Here is a 21164-nt window from a genome sequence, read left to right as displayed (position 1 = left end):
GCCTCTGCTGCAGTAAGCTTGGTTGGTGTGTGTGTGTGCTGCTGCCCAGTGTGTGTGGTTTAGTGCTAAACTACGCCTCAGCTGGCACCGAGGCTCAGCCAAAGACGTTGCCAGCTACACTGCTGTGTGTGCGCGTGCATATTCTCACAGCCTTTCGCCACTGTGTGCACCATTGACTCATTGATGTGCGTGTGTGCTGGAATGGTGTTTCTTTGTTCTTCTGGTTCTGCTTGTCTGTGTTGTCTAATGGTCCCATGTGTGTTGGCTAGGTTAGCACAACACCGCTCCTGACTAACATGGCACGCTGGATGCTCATTGGGCTACAAACTGTTGCGTAGTCCTATATTTATAGAAGCGGCCTGCCCTGACTAGCCAGCTGTTCCTCCTCCACATCATCATGGCCTCCGACACTGAGAGGGCAGGACACATCAGACAGAACAGCAGTGGCTGACTGGGCTAACACACTAGCTATCATTCTAATGCGAACAACAGTGGGCCAGATGACAGAATAGGGTCACAGGAGAGGATTTCACTCTGAGTTAACAGCTCTGGTTTATGATGGAGAACAGATAGTTTGGTCCCATTGATCCAGACGTGGTGTCCTCTGAGAGGAAGCAATAGTAGGCTGTTATGAGATTCTCATCGGTCTCTTATACAATTCCATTTGTAAGATTTTCATCTGTAGCTCTACTTCTTTATATTTTCTCAACTTCCAGTTATAGGATTTCGTCTCTGCTTTATTGTAGGGTTTTAGTCAGAGTTTAAGCATATCTTTCAAATGGCTCTTTTCTCCGATAGTTTAAGACTAAGTCTAACAATCTCTCTCTCTCTGACTGTAACCTCATTTCCTTTGTTGCCACAAGGAGACTGGCTAGTACACTGTACCGCACTGTATCGCTGTGGCTTGCTTATCTCCCACATCGCTATGTAAATAACCGTGGTCAACAGAGATTGCGTCTGTGTGTGAGCGAACAACCAATCGGATTGGTTTCAGGCGTGTGAATGACTGAGTCGCTAGATATAGCCCATTCCCAGGGCACTGTAGACAAAATGACATGGCTAGGATCTACAAGTCTGTCATCTAGCAGATGACTGTCTTCTCTTTCCCAAGGCTTGTTTTGGTGTGCTGTGGTCGGCTGACGATGATCACTGGATGGAGAAGTGGCAGACAGTCTAAAGGCTGGTTACTCGTTTTGAGAGCGTGGTCAATGTATTGACTGAGCCTCACTGAGTCACAAGGTGGTCTAGACTGGATTGGTTTAGCAGAAAGTAGCAGATACCTAAAGAGTTCATACCATAGTAGGTTATGTGGTTTGATGCATCTGTGTTTTCCCAAAAATTTGCTTTGCTTTGTTGACCCTCCTAAATGCAAAAACATTCTTCATCCGCATCATGTTCAAGCATGCAGGGATGATCGGCGTCAATATTGAGTGAAGAGCTAGGATGATCAATTGCAATCATGAGTTGTGTGCAGTGATGCCCCCATATAGGCTAGCTGTTGCAAGGCTTAAATCTTAAGGACCAGACTTCTATTGACATCAGGACTGTCCTGCCTCTACATGTCAAAACAATGTGTCTCGCAATCTATATTGTTCTAATGGTATGTCTTTCCATCACTCTCTCCATCTCTCCAGTAGAGGTTGTGGTGGAGTATGAGTACGAAGCCCTCCATGAAGATGAGCTGACCCTGAGGCTGGGAGAAGTGATCAGGAATGTCCGCAGGATCGAGGAGGAGGGATGGATGGAGGGAGACCTCAACGGGAAGAGAGGACTCTTCCCTGACAACTTCGTCAAGGTGAGCAGAGCCTCTCCCTATTTAGACAATGTTATGAGAATTCCGTATGTGCTCTGTGCGATCCTCTGGGAATACATTGTACATCTTTTATTTATATAAAAAATTTATATATATCAATTCTATTAAAGTTTTATAATGGAGTCACAGGGAACGGCTGCTCTTCCCTCTTCCATCCCTCCTGACTGTAATCCAGAGTATTGAGATAGATAATTCACTAAGGAGTCTGGAAGCTGTGAGGAAGGATATATTGCTGTACTGAACTTTGCCCCCGGAAGCTGTTCGAAAATGTTTCGTCACAGAGGCACTTATAAAGGAATTGGTCTTTACTCAATGCCAATATGACAGGGTTCTTTGAGCTGTTGCTGAAGTGCATTATAATCAACAACTCTGCTCTGTGCAGGTGGAGGTGGAGGTGTTACTGTTTTGGGTGTTGGCAGTGCTGTCACACGTCTTCACCTTGTTTGCAATTTTGTCACCTCAGAGTCTTACTGAAATCAGTTTGTTTGGCCCTCCAAGGAGAAAATGGATGAAACTCCTTTCCTCAATATGTGATTGTTCTCAGTTTGTTGGAAATAGTGGCCAATTATGCAATAAAAGTTAGGTGTTTTCTGTATCTGCTACATTTGCTGTTTGTTCAGCTTCAACAGCGTGAGCTATGCAAGTCAGCAGTAAACTCTATAAGGTGTTATTGTTCTAAGAATGGCCGTCAGATTCTCTTGGGACAGAGCTTCGAGTCGGCCATAGGAGGATGTCTTTCTTTCTTCCCTTTCAGCAGTCTGGCTCCTCCCAAGGTCTCTCAACTCCTTGCCCCCCGGCTGTCTCTCTTGGCTTGCTTTCCTTTTAATTTTTTAAAATGGATTGAATGAATGCATTGAAATAGTTTAATTTATAATTCAGGAGTTGCTTGAGTCAGGACACTGGTTGAGTCGGGAAGCTGGTCTCTAGTTGGCACAGGAATATAGACTCGCTGACCTGCGTGAGAGAAGCAACACACAAACACACAGTGTTGCTGTCTGTCTCCTCTGCTGTGGAAATGCCCAGTCAGCATGTGTAAACCAGGAAGCGGATGGAGTGGGGTCAGTCTCCGGCTAGCCCTCTCACCCATACTGGTTTATCCCTTCACTGGCAGGACAGGGGCAGAGCCAGGGAGTGTGAGAAGTGGACAGAGCCAGCGGCCTAGCCCTGTAATACTTCACATACCCCAATCATATGTGAGTGGGACTTTGCTAACGTTGGCTGCTTCCCCCTCTAGACACACAGTTAAACTCTTGATATGGATAGACTATGTAGGGCCCTCCCTGTAAAATCTGCAATGCGGAGAATGTGAATGGAATCAGAGTCCAGACATTAAAACTGATTACTTATTTTATTTATTTTAAAAAGGTATCGAACTCAGTAGGGAATCAACTAAATGTATTGAACATGTTTAAATTTGCCCAAGTTTATCATAAGACATGAACAGAATGCATCAGTGATTCGTGTTTCCTGTAACTTCCTGAAGAGGCAACAAGAATTCCCCCGCCTGTGTCTGTAGGTGTGGTGCGCGCTCCCACTTAGTGTAACCGTTAGCGACGATGCTTATGAAAAATCTTCTGGTGACATTCTCAATTAACTACAAAGTAGCCTATTCATCATACCTGGCAGAATGATATGATTATTTGCATCAATCCTGTAGGTATTTGTTTAGCATACTCTACCATCACGTGCACCACAAAAGCAGCACTAAATAACAGCCTTTTGCTTGGTGCACATTGGAATTAAAGGATAACTACACCCAAAATCTATATTCCGAAAACATTTCCCAGACCTCAAGTGGTCTCCTGATGTGGTTTAAGCATTGTTGCTGACTTAGAACATCCAATTTAATTGTTTTTCCATTTAAAATATTTTATTTTTGAGCGCGAATACCTGAAAGAACTGTGTAAAATGTAAAAAAAAAAAATAATTAAGGAGAAGAAAAAAAAACTATTGGTCAAATAATAATAAAACCTTCTATATGGCTGTAACTTTTTGCCCCTTGAACTCAGGATCTATTCAGGAAATGAATCTAATAGTCAGGGTGCGATACTGCGACCACAGTCACATTTGCGACCATTTGACCAATTGGTCGCAACAGTGCCAGTGATTCATTTTTTTCCTTCCCTTGGTCATGTTAGTTTCACGTTTTGTTATGATCGTGAATTTGCATATTCAAAAAGTAATGTGCAATTGACCAAAAAATATACCAACTTTCTGAAGAGGCAACAACGGCACGGGAATAAAGGGCGGCAGGTAGCCTAGCGGTAAAAAATATGTTTTATCAAAATGTGTTTTTTGTGCCTTCTCGAACATGTAAACTTATACAAACAAATGTGTATGCTATCTGTGAATATGAATAAAATTGGTAAATTATGAGCCTTGTTGGTTAAGCCACAGAAAAAGTGAGCAACCTTCCCACTAGCCATGATTGGCTGAGTTAATGAGTGGGATGGACATACCTATAGAGGAGTTCGCATTGGTCTGCCAAGGCTTCTGTCTATTTGAGCTCGTCAGTCTGTGTTGGTAATCCTGTCGAACACAACTTTTTTTAAACGTGTAGTGGAACTCTCCTTTCTGGAGAATCAAGTTTTGAAAACATTGGAATTAATGTATGATAGCTAAAGAGATGGAGGAAACACCTGTCTCCGGATTACATCTTCAAACTAAGGGCAACAGTGGTATGGCATTCCTGACGGAGATGCATCCATCATGCTTGATGATGTGTTCAGTTAAGATGGTCTAGTGTTAGCTAGCTACATTTTCAGATATTACACGTTTCTAATTTTGACAAAGTGGTTTCATTTCAAGCTAAAGTGTATTGTTAGCTAGCAGGCTCCGTAGCTAACGTTATTTGTTTTCCAGAGCCGTTTGCTTTTCTAGTTATACCATAATGTTAGCTAGCTAACATTGGACCTGGTTGGTTAGCTTCCAGCACTGTGGCATTGCTGGCACGTTGTTCATTGTTGCTTACCTAGCTAGCTATATGTCTTATGCTAGTCAGTAAATATCTGCAAAAAGGTGAGCTGAGCTGGTTAGACAGTTTTCATGTTATCCAGAGGTTAACAAATCATCAGCCAAAGCGTCAAGTGTGCGCTCCGAGAGTGAAGCGAGATGGGTGGGGCTAAAGCTTAAGATAGCGTGAACAATGTAGAATGGTTGTAGACAAAGAAGAGCTCTTCACTAGATGCCAAACATTCAAAGGTTTTCTCAAAAGTGAATTTACAAGTTAATCAACTTTCAAAGCAGAATGACTTTCCTGTTCCTCATGCAGTGTATAAAATACCATTTTGTAGCTCTTTTTATACCATTTTGAGTCTCTACTTTTATCCAATGTAAAAAAGACACCATTTCACATTTTGCTACATAAGACCAAATCCAGGTGGTGAGTCACAATTATACAATATATACAATTATATATTTAAAAAAAAAAAAAAAAATATATATATATATATATATATATATATATATATATATATATCTCTGCTTCAAAAAAATAAAGGGAACACTTAAACAACACAATGTAACTCCAAGTCAATCACACTTCTGTGAAATCAAACTGTCCACTTAGGAAGCGACACTGATTGACAATAAATGTCACATGCTGTTGTGCAAATGGAATAGACAAAAGGTGGGAATTATAGGCATTTAGCAAGACACCCCCAGTAAAGGAGTGGTTCTGCAGGTGGGGACCACAGACCACTTCTCAGTTCCTATGCTTCCTGGCTGATGTTTTGGTCACTTTTGAATGCTGGCGGTGCGTTCACTCTAGTGGTAGCATGAGACTGAGTCTACAACCCACACAAGTGGCTCAGGTAGTGCAGCTCATCCAAGATGGCACATCAATGCGAGCTGTGGCAAGAAGGTTCGTGTGTCTGTCAGCGTAGTGTCCAGAGCATGGAGGCGCTACCAGGAGACAGGCCAGTGCATCAGGAGACGTGGAGGAGGCCGTAGGAGGGCATCAACCCAGCAGCAGGACCGCTACCTCCACCTTTGTGCAAGGTGGAGCAGGAGGAGCACTGGCAGAGCCCTGCAAAATGACCTCCAGCAGGCCACAAATGTGCATGTGTCTGCTCAAACGATCAGAAACAGACTCCATGGGGGTAGTATGAGGGCCCGACGTTTGGCTTTTGCCAGAGAACACCAAGATTGGCAAATTCGCCACTGGCGCCCTGTGCTCTTCACAGATGAAAGCAGGTTCACACTGAGCATATGTGACAGACGTGACAGAGTCTGGAGACGCCATGGAGAACGTTCTGCTGCCGGCAACATCCTCCAGCATGACCAGTTTGGCGGTGGGTCAGTCATGGTGTGGCGTGGCATTTCTTTGGGGGGGCCGCACAGCCCTCCATGTGCTCGCCAGAGGTAGCCTGACTGCCATTAGGTACCGCGATGAGATCCTCAGACCCCTTGTGAGACCATATGCTGGTGCGGTTGGCCCTGGGTTCCTCCTAATGCAAGACAATGCTAGACCTCATGTGGCTGGAGTGTGTCAGCAGTTCCTGCAAGAGGAAGGCATTGATGCTATGGACTGGCCCGCCCGTTCCCCAGACCTGAATCCAATTGAGCACATCTGGGACATCATGTCTCTCTCCATCCACCAACGCCACGTTGCACCACAGACTGTCCAGGAGTTGGCAGATGCTTTAGTCCAGGTCTGGGAGGAGATCCCTCAGGAGACCATCCGCCACCTCATCAGGAGCATGCCCAGGCGTTGTAGGGAGGTCATACAGGCACGTGGAGGCCACACACACTACTGAGCCTCATTTTGACTTGTTTTAAGGACATTACATCAAAGTTGGATCAGCCTGTAGTGTGGTTTTCCACTTTAATTTTGAGTGTGACTCCAAATCCAGACCTCCATGGGTTGCTAAATTTGATTTCCATTGATAATTTTTGTGTGATTTTGTTGTCAGCACATTCAACTATGTAAAGAAAAAAGTATTTAATAAGAATATTTCATTCATTCAGATCTAGGATGTTATTTTAGTGTTCCCTTTATTTTTTTGAGCAGTGTATAAACAAATGTGTGCTGGTGCCACGAACTGAAAAATGTACTATCACCAGTGGAAAGAGTTAGTGTCGAACTCCTGATATTAGTTGTTTTTTACAACCTTGCAAGTGGAACAGTAGTAGTCTATATTATGATCGTTTTCTGTAGAATCAGCATGTGAGGGCTCTGCAAAGCAGGTTCAAAAGCAGGTTGCCATTAGCTCTTACTTGTTTAGCGAGGCGGACTCCACTGGAGACAGAGATTTCAGAGTGCTTTTTCGAGCATTCCTGAGAGATTCCGGCAGAGTGAGTAGAGCGGGCTGTGGCTGGCTGGCTGCTGTCCTAGCCTTTTTCTATGGTCTGAGCTGGAAAAGGGGCAGGTCTCAACATGAGCAGACACAGGCCCATAGAGTAGTAAAGTAAACGTTTACATATACACTCAGAGCGTACTGTATTCTATCAGTTATTAGTGGTTAATTTTGTGGAAAGGTTAAAGCACACAAGGTGAGAAACCTGTGTCAGAGGAGAACTTTGAGTATAGTTGCTCAATCGTGTGTGCTTATGAGGAGTCTAAGGGCCTGTTAAAGCACTTTGAGGAGGAATGTCCCTGTGTAGTTGCTGCAGCACAGCTCAGTGAATAATGGCATTTCTGAGGAGGGTGTGGACATAGGTCTACAAAATGGTTGATTCCACTTCCACAGTTAAAGGGAAAGCCTTGTCCTACATGAGCTTAAACGTTAGCGCTAAATAAAGTGAGTGACTACACATTAAATGATAGAGGTTTGGCCTGTGAAAGTTACCTTGGAAGTTCAATATGAAGGCATCATATCTGTATGCTATCAGTTCATGATTTGTAAGTTTTGTGTTCCCATTTACCATTCAAATCAGGGATACACGATATATCGGTGAGCATATCGGAACCGGCCAACATTAGTTAAAAATGCCAACGTCGGTATCGGCTGTCTAGTTTAACGCCGATGTTAAAAACCGATGTCAAAGGTAACGTGCATACCTATAAAATGTAGGTATGACGTAATAACGGCACTTAAAATTTTGTGCTACACATGCAACACTGCATTCCTAACCTAGCCCACACAATGTCTGATGTGTGGATCGAGCAGTCATTTGAAAAAGTAAGAAAATTCCGGCAAGACAACTCTTAAGGCGAAATCCATTAAAGCCAAGATCATGGATTTCATTGTCCTTGACAATCAACTGTTCTCGCCGACTGGTCGAGCACCGGTGCACACTACCAAGTGAGCAATTTTTCAGATGTTGCCCTACCGGAGTTACACAGTAATGGCGTCACTGCTATTAGCTTCACGACATGCATACTATGGAACGCTGTTTGGGTCTTTGCGTGTCAAAAAAGATACAGTAGCACTGTCAAAGCTGTACACAAAACTCTGCAAACACTGGCCACAAACGATGTGTTTACAGTACCGCTTTGGTAATAATGCATAATATCTTCGACCGCAACTTTTGGGGTAACTAGCTTTATCTTGGTACCTAGCTATTACCAATACAACCAGCCTGAAAATGATGCCCAGTAGAAACTGCAGTCATTTCATTATTCTTAGCAATGATTTAGGAATCTTTGTGAGTAAGTATTAGCTAGGTTGCCACTTGTTGTTCGCCTATTGAAATTGACCTTCAGTTCATGAAAATATATAGCTAGCCAGCTACTTAACCCTGTTGCCCAAAGCTAAAGTTATAAGCAGCCAGCTAGCCTCATCTGGCTAGTGAAGCTCTACCGTACCGGGTTATGTGTTGTGAAACTAGCTACAATAAAGATTAGGCACAATAGTGGAATTTGCGGTTTGTCTTCAAAATAAAAGTATGTCATTGACAGTGATGCAAATTAATACAAATAGTAAAATTTGGAGGTCGACCGATTTATCGGAATGGCCGATTTTATTAGGGCCGATTTTCAAGTTTTCATAACAATCGGAAACCGTTATTTTTGCACACCGATTTCACCGATAAATTTTTCTTTTTTACACCTTTATTCAAGTCCATTAAGAACACGTTCTTAGTTTCAATGACGGCCTAGGAACGGTGGCTTAACTGCCTTGTTCAGGGGCAGAGCGACAGATTTTTACCTTGTCAGCTCGGGGATTCAATCTTGCAACCTTACAGTTAACTAGTCCAACGCTCTAACCACCTGCCTCTCATTGCACTCCACGAGGAGCCTACCTGTTACGTGAATGCAGTAAGAAGCCAAGGTAAGTTTCTAGCTAGCATTAAACATATCTTATAAAAAACAATCAATCAATCATAATCACTAGTTAACTACACATGGTTGATGATATTACTAGTTTAACTAGCGTGTCCTGCATTGCATATAATCGATGCGGTGTGCATTCGCGGAAAATGGACGGTCGTTGCTCCGTGTACCTAACCATAAACCTCAATGCCTTTCTTAAAATCAATACACAGAAGTAATATTTTTAGCTAATAGAAATCCAGTTTAGCAGGCAATATTAAACAGGTGTAATTGTGTCACTTCTCTTGCGTTCATTGCACGCAGAGTCAGGGTATATGCGATAATAATAAACGTTTTGTTTTCGAGATGGTAGTTTCCGAATTCGACCATATTAATGACTAAAGGCTCGTATTTCTGTGTGTTATTATGTTATAATTAAGTCTATGATTTGATAGAGCCGTCTGACTGAGCGATGGTAGGCAGCAGCAGGCTCATAAGCAGTCATTCAAACAGCACTTTTGTGCGTTTTGCCAGCAGCTCTTCACTGTGGTTCAAGCATTGCGCTGTTAATGACATCAAGCCTTTCAACTCCCGAGATTAGGCTGGTGTAACCGATATGAAATGGCTAGCTAGTTAGCGGGGTGAGCGCTAATAGTGTTTCAAACGTCACTCGCTCTGAGACTTGGATGTGTTCCTCGTTCAAGCCCAGGTAGGAGCGAGGAGAGGGACGGAAGCTATACTGTTACACTGGCAATAATAAAGTGCCTTTAAGAACATCCAATAGTCAAAGGTATATGGAATATAAATGGTATCGTGAGAAATAGTCCTATAAATACTATATTAACTACAACCTAAAACCTCTTACCTTGGAATATTGAAGTCTCATGTTAAAAGGAACCACCAGCTTTCATATGTTCTGAGCAAGGAACTTAAACGTTCGCTTTTTACATGGCACATATTGCACTTTTACTTTCTTCTCCAACACTTTGTTTTTGCATTATTTAAACCAAATTGAACATGTTTCATTATTTATTTGAGGCTAAATTGATTTTTATTGATGTATTATATTAAGTTAAAGTAAGTGTTCAGTCAGTATTGTTGTAATTGTCATTATTACAAATACATTTTAAAAATCGTCCGATTAATCGGCATCGGCTTTTTTTGGTCCTCCAATAATCAGTATCGGCGTTGAAAAATCAAAATCGGTCGACCTCTAGAATTATTCCATACTTTTATTTTGAATGCTAACCACAAAGTCCACTATTGTGGGTAATCCTTATTGTGGCTAGCTTCACATAGATATGTCAAATAAGTGAATAAATTAGGGTTATTTTAGATGACACCTAGCTATGCTACTGAAACAGATTGTCGTGTTATTTGACACTTCAAACGGCGTTCCATAGAAATCCTGGTTGAGAATGGAACAAATGAACAACGAAACAAAACAGCACAGCAAGTAAGTGAAAGAAATAGGTTTTGATTATCTTTATCTGGTAATGGGGACATACGTAAATGCCAACAAAATGACATTTTGTTTGCGTGTAACCTTTTATTTAACTAGCCATGTCAGTTAACAACGAATTCTTATTTACAATGACGGCCCGCACCACGCTGGGCCAATTGTGCACCGCTCTATGGGACTCCCAATTACGTCCGGATGTGATACAGCCTGGATTCGAACCAGGGACTGTAGTGACGCCTCTTGCACTGAGATGCAGTGCCTTAGACCGCTGCGTCCTTGTGTGTGTGTGTTTACTATTTAACTGTACTGGAATACTTAAAAGGCCGTAAAAAAATGTAATACCGGTTATCAGTATCGTTTTTTTGTGTTTTTTGCAAGGAATATATTGATTATCGGTATTGGCCCAAAAAAATCATATCGGTGCATCACTAATTCAAATAGTGCCCTGCAGTTTCTATTCCCATATGAAACTATGGACGTATTGAACATCTCAAGAGAATATCTTGAGAATACACACTGTCAAATAGAATCTCCCGAACTGAACTCAATACAGTAGGCCTACCTCTCGTGCCCACCTCCTCACAATATCATTGAGTCTACGCTGAAACTGCAGCCTCGCGAACCTAAATGCAGCCCCAGGAGGAGTTGGCTAGCTAGCTCACAGCACACAGCAAATCAGCAGACATCATCATGATATGGGAATTTCATTATGTGATTGATACTACATTCACATTTTAGTCATTTAAACTACAGTGCATTTTACAAAATTAGTTTAAGAAAAACACCGATCACAATCATTGCTAGCAAAACCTTCTTCAAAACAGCCACTATCAGCAAGATCAGTGTAGGCTAAATGTAAGTGATCCTCTTTATAATTAGCCTAAATTAATCATTGTCCCCTCCGCTGTGTGTGGTGTCTCTGGTGGCAGGAGATGAAAAAGGAGCCCAAGGAGGTGAATGTGACAAAAGAGGAGGCCAAGGAGGAGGCGCAGCCCCAGCGGAGAGAGAAGAGTGCAGGGAATGTGGCCAACCTGGTCCAGCGGATGAGCACCTACGGCATCCCAGCTGGGGGCTTCCAGCCACACTCACAGCCCCGCGGTCTCAAGAAGAGTAAGTCAGTTGTGTGTATTAACATTTGGCTGTGCTTTTATTGTTTAGGAACACATGTAGATGTCTCTACTCAAGCACTACCTAAAAAAAAATTGGAGGAAAGCCTAGGGTCCCCCCCCCCCCCCCCCCCAATTCATTTCTGTGGACTTCAAGCGATATTTATGGTTTTGTCAAAAACACTTTATCGTCTTCCCCAGAGTCAGATTAACTCGCAGAAGTTGCTAACTTGCGTTGTCGCAATTGCTAACTTGCGTTAGCGCATTAATTGGAAGTCTATGGGAACGGCTAGCATGCAGACATAAAAATGGTATCTAAGAGTTCATCTGACTCTGGGGAAATAGATAAAGGGCTTAATTTCCAAAATCTCAAAGTATCCCTTTAATCTACCATAGACTAAAGCCTACTGCACACAGATGGAACCCACACATTAAAATATGTAATGCCAATACTGAATGACTCTTGAGTTGTGGCTCTAACTATATTTCCCAGTAATGATAGCATTAAGACAAGTGGATGTATTCATTTAAATAGTTTATGTTGTTCATATTTAGACATGCATGTACTGTTTTGTCTCTGAATTGGTTCCTAAGCTTATTCCTGGACTAAAAAGCACTTTCAATGAAGATTCTCTCATTGGGCCCTTGAAGCAGGACTTTAAGGTATTGAAGTATCTTAGTTATTAATTTTTCCTTTACTACCCACAACAAGCAAGATAAGGTGTCAAGAAGACTAGAGAATGCTTATTTTTTTAAATATTGTAAACCAACAGAGGTTATGTTCCTCTCTTGAGTATCGCTACTTCAATATAACACTCAGAATAAACTGCTTTCATTTCATGTTTTCCATCTCACTGTGGGAGGAAATAAATCAGTTTTCTTCTCTGAAGTGTGTCATAGATTCTAGGTGGATACTGGATATTGGCTATATATCACCTGCTACTGATGGAGGCTTTTCTTCCACCTTGAGTCTTTTGTATAGCCTACACAACCATTCTCTTGTGACATTTGTCAATATAACTTGATTTAATTAAACTGTCAACAGCAGGGTAACGTGAATGCCAAGTAGTCCCTATTGAAATGCAGCATTAAAGTGGAGATGACGAACTTCTGATAATCGTCTGTCTCTGCAGAGGCGTGTGTGTGATGGTATTAACAGCAGCACTTGGTCTGACAGTGATGCACACTGACTGTAGTGGTGCTCTTGCCACCTGTTGTTAAAAGTTTTCAGAGGACAGTATATTGGAATGAACAAAAACACTCTGGAGCCTGAAATTAGTATTCGACCACCAGTCAAATGCTGGTAAAATGTCTGAGGGGAGGGTGAATATCGTCATTGGCTGGTGATGGGCCAAAAAGTTAGTTTCAGGCCCTATACACATGGGTCCTAGTGTTAGTGCAGTTCTAGTGAGCAGCCGTTATGTCTCCTCTGTGAGGTGACTTCTTGCAGGCTAGTTTACCCTGGCCAAGTCCCAATTATCTCTCCTTCCTCCCAAAATGTGCACTTGTTCACTTCCATTCACTGATTTGAAAGGAACTGATTTGTGGGAAGTGGTGAATGAGAGTACACTTCAGGAGAAAGGAGATATTATTGGGACACATCCCCTCTGTGCAGCTTTGAACTGCCACAGGAACACCTTGCTGACAGTTGCATAGTGCTTCTTGCAGGAGGGGAGTATTCTCATCCACTTCTTAGATTCAGACACCCTCTAGGGCTGGGAATTGCCAAGGACCCTGGGAGACTATACTTAAATGGCAATTCTATATGTATTGCAATTCAATACTGTGATTTTATTGCGATTCCATGGTCAAAACCTATTGCTCACCATATGTCTGCTGCAGAGGGACAAGAGAGCCATGAGAACTAGTTTTGATCAGTCATGGAAGTAAAAGTGCTGAAAACTAATTTGCTCCCTATTTAAAAAGATGGAGAACAAGCTGTGAAAGAACAATATTGGGAGTTTTTGTGTAGTTACAGCCAACTAGCTCAAAAAGAATATTGCGATATTGTCAAAACGATACGATGGCATCAAAAATAATATCCCGAACTGTATAGATGTTTTCCCCCATCACTACTGCCCTCCTCAGGACACCAGGGTACACACACGTGCGTCCAGGAAGTTGAAGCCTTGAGGCGGCCCATTGAGCAGCGAGCAGACTGGTGTTCCCAGTCTTCTCAGACTCCTGTCTTTTGTGGTTGCAGAACCTAAGAAACGGCAGTGCAGGGCTCTGTTTGAATACGTACCCCAGAACGAGGATGAGCTGGAGCTGAAGATAGGGGATATCATCGACATCAATGAGGAGGTAAGGCTAGTGCTTCGTTACACTGCCCTGCATTAAGCTATTTCCGCTGCTCGTAATGACTTTCCTGCATTGGGTTTCCTTACCTGTGCTTTATTTCATGTCTCCTTGTTAGACTCATTGTTCTGTTGAGAGTTGATTTGTAGTTGATTTTTTTTTTTTTTAAATTTTAGGTTAAGTTTTGCGTTGGAGAATGAAAGAGAATTGATCTCTGTAACTATCTGATAATTTTAATTCTGTTTACATATTACCATTACATTGGATGCAAATTGTGACAGCTAATAGTATCTTAGGCTGTTGTGATTTATGATAAGGTCTATTATATTATCATAAGGTGATTGAGGCATTTATTCTAAGGTGATCAGGAATTCATTGGCTTCTGGTTGGTTGTTCCAGGTGGAGGAAGGCTGGTGGAGTGGAACCATGAATGGCAAATCAGGACTGTTTCCCTCCAACTTCGTCAAAGAGATGGAGACGAACGCAGACGGACAGACAAATGACTTAACAGATGAAGCCGGTAATTGTGGAGCTGGCAGAGCTTCAGTAATGAAGGCGTGACTCATGTTTAAGCAGAGCGTGTCATAACAAGTTAGTGCTGCTAAAGAATGTAGCTTCTTGGCTGAATCTCCAGGCCTTTGTGTTTAAATGATTGTGTCTACATGAGAGACGGCGACAGCCTACCTGTTGAGATGAAGGCATTCGGAAACTATTCCGACCCCTTGACTTTTAACCAAATTTTGTTACATTACAGCCTTATTTCAAAAATGGATTAAATCATTCCCCCCCCCCATCAATCAACACACAATACCCCATATTCACTAAGCAAACACAGGTTTTAAATTTTTTTTGAACATTTATAAAAAATACTGTGTCACATTTCCATAAGTATTCAGTACCTTTACTCAGTTGTTTAAGCACCTTAGGCAATGATTACAGCCTCTAGTCTTCTTGGGTATGACGCCACAAGCTTGCCACACCTGTTTTTCGGGCGTTTCTCCCATTCTCCTCTGCAGATCCTCTCAAGCGCTGTCAGGCTGCACAGCTATTTTCAGGTCTCTCCAGAGATGTTCGAGTCAGGGCTGGACCACTCAAGGACATTCAGAGACTTGTCCCGAAGCCACTCCTGCGTTGTCTTTGCTGTGTGCTTAGGTTTTGTTGTCCTGTTAGACTGGAGCAAAGGCTCACCTTCCGAGATCCTGAGCGCTCTGGAGCAGGATTTCATCAAGGATCTCTCTGTACTTTCCTCTGTTCTTCTTTCACTCAATCTGTCTCTCAGTCCATGCCACTGGAAAAACAACCCCACCGCTTGATGCTGCCACCGTAGGGATGGTGCCAGGTTTCCTCCAGATGTGACGCTTGTCATTCAGTTCAATCTTTTTTTCACCTGACCAGAGAATCTTGTTTTTCATGGTCTGAGAGTCCTTTAGGTGTCTTTTGGCCAACTGACATTTACCTTTTACTGAGGAGTGGGTTCCGTCTGGCCACTCTACAATTTAAAAGCCTGATTGGTGGAGTGCTGCAGAGATTGTTGTCCTTTTGGAAGATTCTCCCATCTCCAAAGAGGAACTCTGGAGCTCTGTCAGTGACCATCGGGATCTTGGTCACATCCCTGACAAAGGCCCTTCTCCCCTGATTGTTCAGTTTGGTCGGGCTGCCAGCTCTAGAAAGAGTCTTGGTGGCCCAAACTTCTTCCATTTAAGAATGATGGAGGCCACTGTGTTCTTGGGAACATTCAATGCCACCGAAATCTGTTGGTACCCTTCCCCAGATCTGTGCCTTGACACAATTCTGTCTCAGAGCTCTACGGACAATTCCTTCAACCTCATGACATGCACTGTCAACTGTGGGACCTTTATATAGACAGGTGTGTGTGCCTTTCCAAATCATGTCCAATCAATTGAGTTTACCACAGGTACATTTTTGGAAAATATTTGGTGACGTGGTAAAAGAGGACATCAGTGCCAGCTATGTTATGTGGTGATTGTGAGGCGCAATACAAATTCGACAGTCGCAAGACAGGACTTCAAATAGGCTTATTGCATGTCAAGGGAACTGTAGCCCACAGTTTCGATAGGTTAAATGGAAATCTGGACACTGACTATAGGTCTATAATCTCTCATAGCCCTAATATTAACTCCTGCAGAATTAAGCATTTCTGTCAGTAAAATGATACACAGGTGTGGAGAAATATGATGTATTTCTTTCTGCATCTTGAGAGAATGCAATGCTCAGTTAGATACCATCTGTAGAGGTGTCGCCTTCATCATAAGAGCGGATAGTATTTCGACCACATAAAATATGCATCAAAGCCAAACTGAAATCTTAGTGGGGGGGGGGGGGGGGGGGGATTGGGGGTTTATTGTATTTTCTCCCCAGTACCTAAGCTTCTTTGCTCCACGAAAGGTGACAGAACATTACCGACGTCAACTGGATTAAAGCATTCATTCATTCTATCCATCTATTACATTATTCTGTTGAGCAAGGCTTTATTTAGTCTTCTAGGGCTACATATGATGACAAAAGATAAGCTACTTGTATCTAGTTATAGACAAGTTCACTAACACAGCCTACCAAAATGGCGGAGATTATAAGCAGAAACGTATTTAAATCAGGCCCCCCCAAAAAATCCTGGACCCTCCCCTTTCTATATTTGTAGGTTATGGTTGACTGAGGGCCTCAGATTATCACTTTATCACATATAGTCAGGCGGTTTCAGATGGGTTATTAGCAGGTGTGGGTGAACAAACAGCTGACCTGCACACCATTAGTGTGTGTGTGTGGGGGGGGGCTAGCTTGTGTATTTTTCTCATGCACAAGTGTGTACATACACAAATGCACGTGTTTCTGCACGTTTTGCTTTGTTCTCTTTGCCTCATGCATTGTGTCCTTCCCACAGACGCCAGTGGTAAAGAAGCTCTGCTCCCCCCCTCCCCCACCCACCCCTCTCCAGGCAATGGAGTGATCACCCAGCCCAAGAAGATCCGGGGGGTGGGCTTTGGGGACATCTTCAGGGAAGGCTCGGTCAAGCTAAGGGCCCGCCTGCCCAGCACAGAGGGAGAGGAGAAGAAAGACAAAGTAAGTGAGCTGAGCCGGTGCTCAGAGATGTCTGTCTGAGATGTCACTCACAAGGTGTCGTGCACCTCAACAGGTTCCGATAAGGCACAAATACACGTTTCCCCTTCAAATAGACTGATGCCCTCTGAGAATCAATTCACAGTTGAGAGGAAGACGGGAATGTTTTTTTAAGTGTCCAAAGGTTCCCAACCGTCTGTTGCATAACAGTATAACAATAGGAAGAATGTTTATGGTTGGCGTGTTGACTTACTCAGGGTCAAATGACTGAAGTCAGAAATGTATTTCAACTGGAATGCAATTGAAACCAATGCTGGTGAAAGTAAAATGGTAGGTTTACATTGGATATTATTGGTTTATGAGCTTGTTTTACATGAACTAACATTCTGAGTTCAGCCTAAAGCTGGGTGACATGAACAGAAATAAATTTCAAGATAAACTGACTGCATTATCACAGTTAAGATAAATTGAATGATAAGTTTATAGCAATGTGGACCAGTTATTTTTATATATTACCCTTAAAACTACTAAGACTTTGAATGTTGTAGTTATCAATTGTCCCATTAACTATCACCTGTCTTAGCAAACTTATTTCATTTCAAACTTCACATTTCTCTAGTAGGGCCCTGTAAGTTATGTCTTGTAATGAACTATATTAGCAAAATGTCCACGATAAATGGTCGGTGTCGATCATTTCAGGTTTATCGTCTCAGCACTAGTTCAGCCACCATTACACATGCTCCTGTATGGGGACCACTAGTCAGCATTGTTTAGTGTTGTGGTGACTGTTTAAGTCCTGGGGGAAGTGATGCAGCGTGGGCTGGGCATCTTTATCAACCTTTCCTCCTCCCCAGCTGATAGCCTTTATTTTTTATTTTGGTTGGATGGCAGGCAGGCAGTTTCCCTGCTCCCTCTGACTGACCTAGTTTCCTGGCGTTGTATCTGAGGGCGATATTTCAGCGTATCTGAGGGAGACCAACTACAGCAGCACACTCAGATAATTAGTGACATTAATTTGCATGGATAGTGATAACTTAATAGTCCCGCTAATAGCACACTCTAGGTTTAGTTGACAATTTCTAGCTTCCATTCAACCCCCTCTGAAACTTTTCTCTCACCCCCCCTCCTTCTCCCTGTTCTCTCTTTCATGGCAGCGTTGGTTCAGTCTTTGTCCCACAGCTTACAACATGGCATATTCCATTACGCTGTCGTTCACACAGTCAATCCATCAGTAGCAGCATCTCTGGCACTTTCCACTCACGCGCTCCCCCTCTGCTCTCTCGCTCCCCCTCTGCTCTCTCGCTCCCCCTCTGCTCTCTCGCTCCCCCTCTGCTCTCTCGCTCCCCCTCTGCTCCCCCGCTCCCCCTCTGCTCTCTCGCTCCCCCTCTGCTCTCTCGCTCCCCCTCTGCTCTCTCGCTCCCCCTCTGCTCTCTCGCTCCCCCTCTGCTCTCTCGCTCCCCCTCTGCTCTCTCGCTCCCCCTCTGCTCTCTCGCTCCCCCTCTGCTCTCTCGCTCCCCCTCTGCTCTCTCGCTCCCCCTCTGCTCTCTCGCTCCCCCTCTGCTCTCTCGCTCCCCCTCTGCTCTCTCTCGCTCCCCCTCTGCTCTCTGCTCTTTCGCTCTCTCGCTCTCTGCTCTTTCGCTCTCTCTGCTCTTTCGCTCTCTGCTCTTTCGCTCTCTCGCTCTCTGCTCTTTCGCTCTCTCGCTCTCTGCTCTTTCGCTCTCTGCTCGCTCGCTCTCTGCTCTTTCGCTCGCTCTCTGCTCTTTCGCTCTCTCGCTCCCCCTCTGCTCTCTCGCTCCCCCTCTGCTCTCTCGCTCCCCCTCTGCTCTCTCGCTCCCCCTCTGCTCTCTCGCTCCCCCTCTGCTCTTTCGCTCTCTCTGCTCTTTCGCTCTCTCGCTCTCTGCTCTTTCGCTCTCTGCTCTTCTCTCTGCTCTTTCGCTCTCTGCTCGCTCGCTCTCTGCTCTTTCGCTCACTCGCTGCTCTTTCGCTTGCTCGCTCTCTGCTCTTTCGCTCGCTTTCTGCTCTTTCGCTCGTTCTCTGCTCTTTTGCTCTCTGCTCGCTCTCTGCTCTTTCGCTCGCTCGCTCTCTGCTCTTTCGCTCTCTGCTCGCTCTCTGCTCTCTCTGCTCTTTCGCTCTCTCGCTCTCTCTGCTCTTTCGCTCGCGCTCTCTTTTTCGCTCTCTCTTTCGCTCGCGCTCGCTCTTTTTCGCTCGCGTTTGCTCTCTTTTTTTGCTCGCGCTCGCTCTCTTTTTCGCGCTCTTTTTCGCTCGCGTTTGCTCTCTTTTTTGCTCGCGCTCTCTCTCTCCTTGTGACTCAACAGCTTGTTACTCATAATCTAGAGGACATTCACCTTAGCTGAGACAAAACACTGAATAAGCGTAGGCCTGCCTGACTCTACCACTTATCTGTCTGCTCACTCAGTAACTAACAAAGGCTTCCTGATGTTGGTCTACGTTTTAGCTTAAGTCATATAACCCATATGACATACTGTAGCAGACTGGAATACTCTTCACAAACACTGACCTGCACGCTGACTAACACACTGTCTTTTGACCAATCGGTGAGTCCGCTGATGACCCTGTGCTCAGTGTTCATTCCGGTCAGGCATGCCTAGTCTCTCATTGGTGGGGACCATCTGAGCATTGTACTGTGCATCCAATCATGTCGGTAAATCCATCTGTGGTTTGCTTCATTTTAGCCAATCCCATTATTACCATCTGCCGCAAAGCCCGCCCATTCCAACGTGACAGACTCACAGAAAGCAGAGGGGGACAGCAAAGCAAAAGGTAAGGGGGAGGGTAAAGGTCCCAGTGTGTATCATTAGAAGTGACTTAAACACAAACTGACATCTCGTGTTATGTTCTCAGAGAGTACAATAGGTGTATTTTGTCATGCCCGTAATGCGTGTCATGCCCGTAATGCGTTGTCATGCCCGTAATGCGTGTGTTTTGTCATGCCCGTAATGCATGTGTTTTGTCATGCCCCTAATGCGTGTGTTTTGTCATGCCCCTAATGCGTGTGTTTTGTCATGCCCCTAATGCGTGTGTTTTGTCATGCCCCTAATGCGTGTGTTTTGTCATGCCCCTAATGCGTGTGTTTTGTCATGCCCCTAATGCGTGTGTTTTGTCATGCCCCTAATGCGTGTGTTTTGTCATGCCCGTAATGCGTGTGGACCATCCCGTAAGGACCATTGTCCAACACTTGATAATCATAGCACAACATTTATGGTGTTTTTTTTATTGTGATTGTAAAATGTTGTTCTTACATTGAGGTTCAAGTGGGATATATTGTCATGTGGTGTGGGATGTTGTGCTTCCTAAGTGTTCAACTTTTAAAGCCAATGGTAGGTTTAGGGTTAGCCAATCGTAACGGTATCACTAGGAATAAACTTAACACATACATCACTTTTAATTTTTATTTGATTTATTTCACCTTTATTTAACTAGACAAGCCGGTTAAGAACAAATTATTATTTACAATGATGGCCTACCCCGGATGACGCTGGGCCAATTGTGCGCCGCCCTATGGGACTCCCAATCACAGCTGAATGTGATGCTGCCTGGATTTGAACCAGGGACTACAGTGACGCCTCTTGCACTGAGATGCAGTGCCTTAGACCGCTGCGCCACTCTGGAGAACTTGACTCTTATTGGATGTGTTTGTTTATTCTGTCGGTTTTGTTGGTGAATGACTGCATTTCTCAAGAACAGTATTGTTCCTCTCCCCCCCAGTAAAAGAATACTGCAAGGCCACATTTGCGTTTGAAGCCACAAACCAAGATGAGCTGACACTGAAAGAGGGCGACGTCATACAGATTTTGAGTAAGGTAAGTAAAGCCACCCGGACCAGCACCAGCTGCTGGCCTGTGGCCCAGCCAATACTCCGTCGAAAAGCTTAAAGCTACTACTACTCCAAACAGGTTTTAAAACCGTCTACGTAACTGTCCCACTTGTAAGGGAGAGAGTTTACTAGAGGATGTATAGGCTTGTTCCCAGCCACATGTTTACACTATACACCTGGAAAATGTGTCTGTTTGCGTATAGCTATAACACATATAAACACAGTGAGTTATCTATTTGATCCTGGTCAACATGGTCCATCCCAGTCCGTGCTCCTCAGTGTGTTCATCTCACTTCCCGGACCCAGGTATAGTGGTACTGATTGTTCTCATCCACCTTACTGCACATTCTCTAGCCCTGCTTGTCTATTCTTCCCTAGTG

The 21164-nt window shown here is 43.8% G+C and overlaps 1 protein-coding gene across 3 annotated transcripts in view; it reads left to right on the top strand.

The window, feature by feature from the left end:
• The window catches only part of cd2ap (CD2-associated protein), a 75170-nt gene that overhangs the window by 21005 nt on the left and 33001 nt on the right, over nucleotides 1-21164 (top strand). For 2 of the 3 annotated variants that reach the window (XM_020496617.2, XM_020496615.2), the window contains exons 2-8: nucleotides 1635-1795; nucleotides 11400-11580; nucleotides 13780-13880; nucleotides 14274-14394; nucleotides 16774-16952; nucleotides 19643-19730; nucleotides 20676-20770. In XM_020496617.2, coding sequence (XP_020352206.1) covers nucleotides 1635-1795; nucleotides 11400-11580; nucleotides 13780-13880; nucleotides 14274-14394; nucleotides 16774-16952; nucleotides 19643-19730; nucleotides 20676-20770 — 926 coding nt within the window. The remainder of the gene's footprint in view (nucleotides 1-1634; nucleotides 1796-11399; nucleotides 11581-13779; nucleotides 13881-14273; nucleotides 14395-16773; nucleotides 16953-19642; nucleotides 19731-20675; nucleotides 20771-21164) is intronic. The other variant, XM_020496616.2, reaches the window with a different exon arrangement.

This window comes from Oncorhynchus kisutch, linkage group LG12 (assembly GCF_002021735.2).
Source record: "Oncorhynchus kisutch isolate 150728-3 linkage group LG12, Okis_V2, whole genome shotgun sequence".
NCBI classification, from domain to species: Eukaryota; Metazoa; Chordata; class Actinopteri; order Salmoniformes; family Salmonidae; genus Oncorhynchus; species Oncorhynchus kisutch.
Note: the sequence above shows the minus strand (reverse complement) of the source record. Positions and strands in the feature narration are given on the sequence as shown.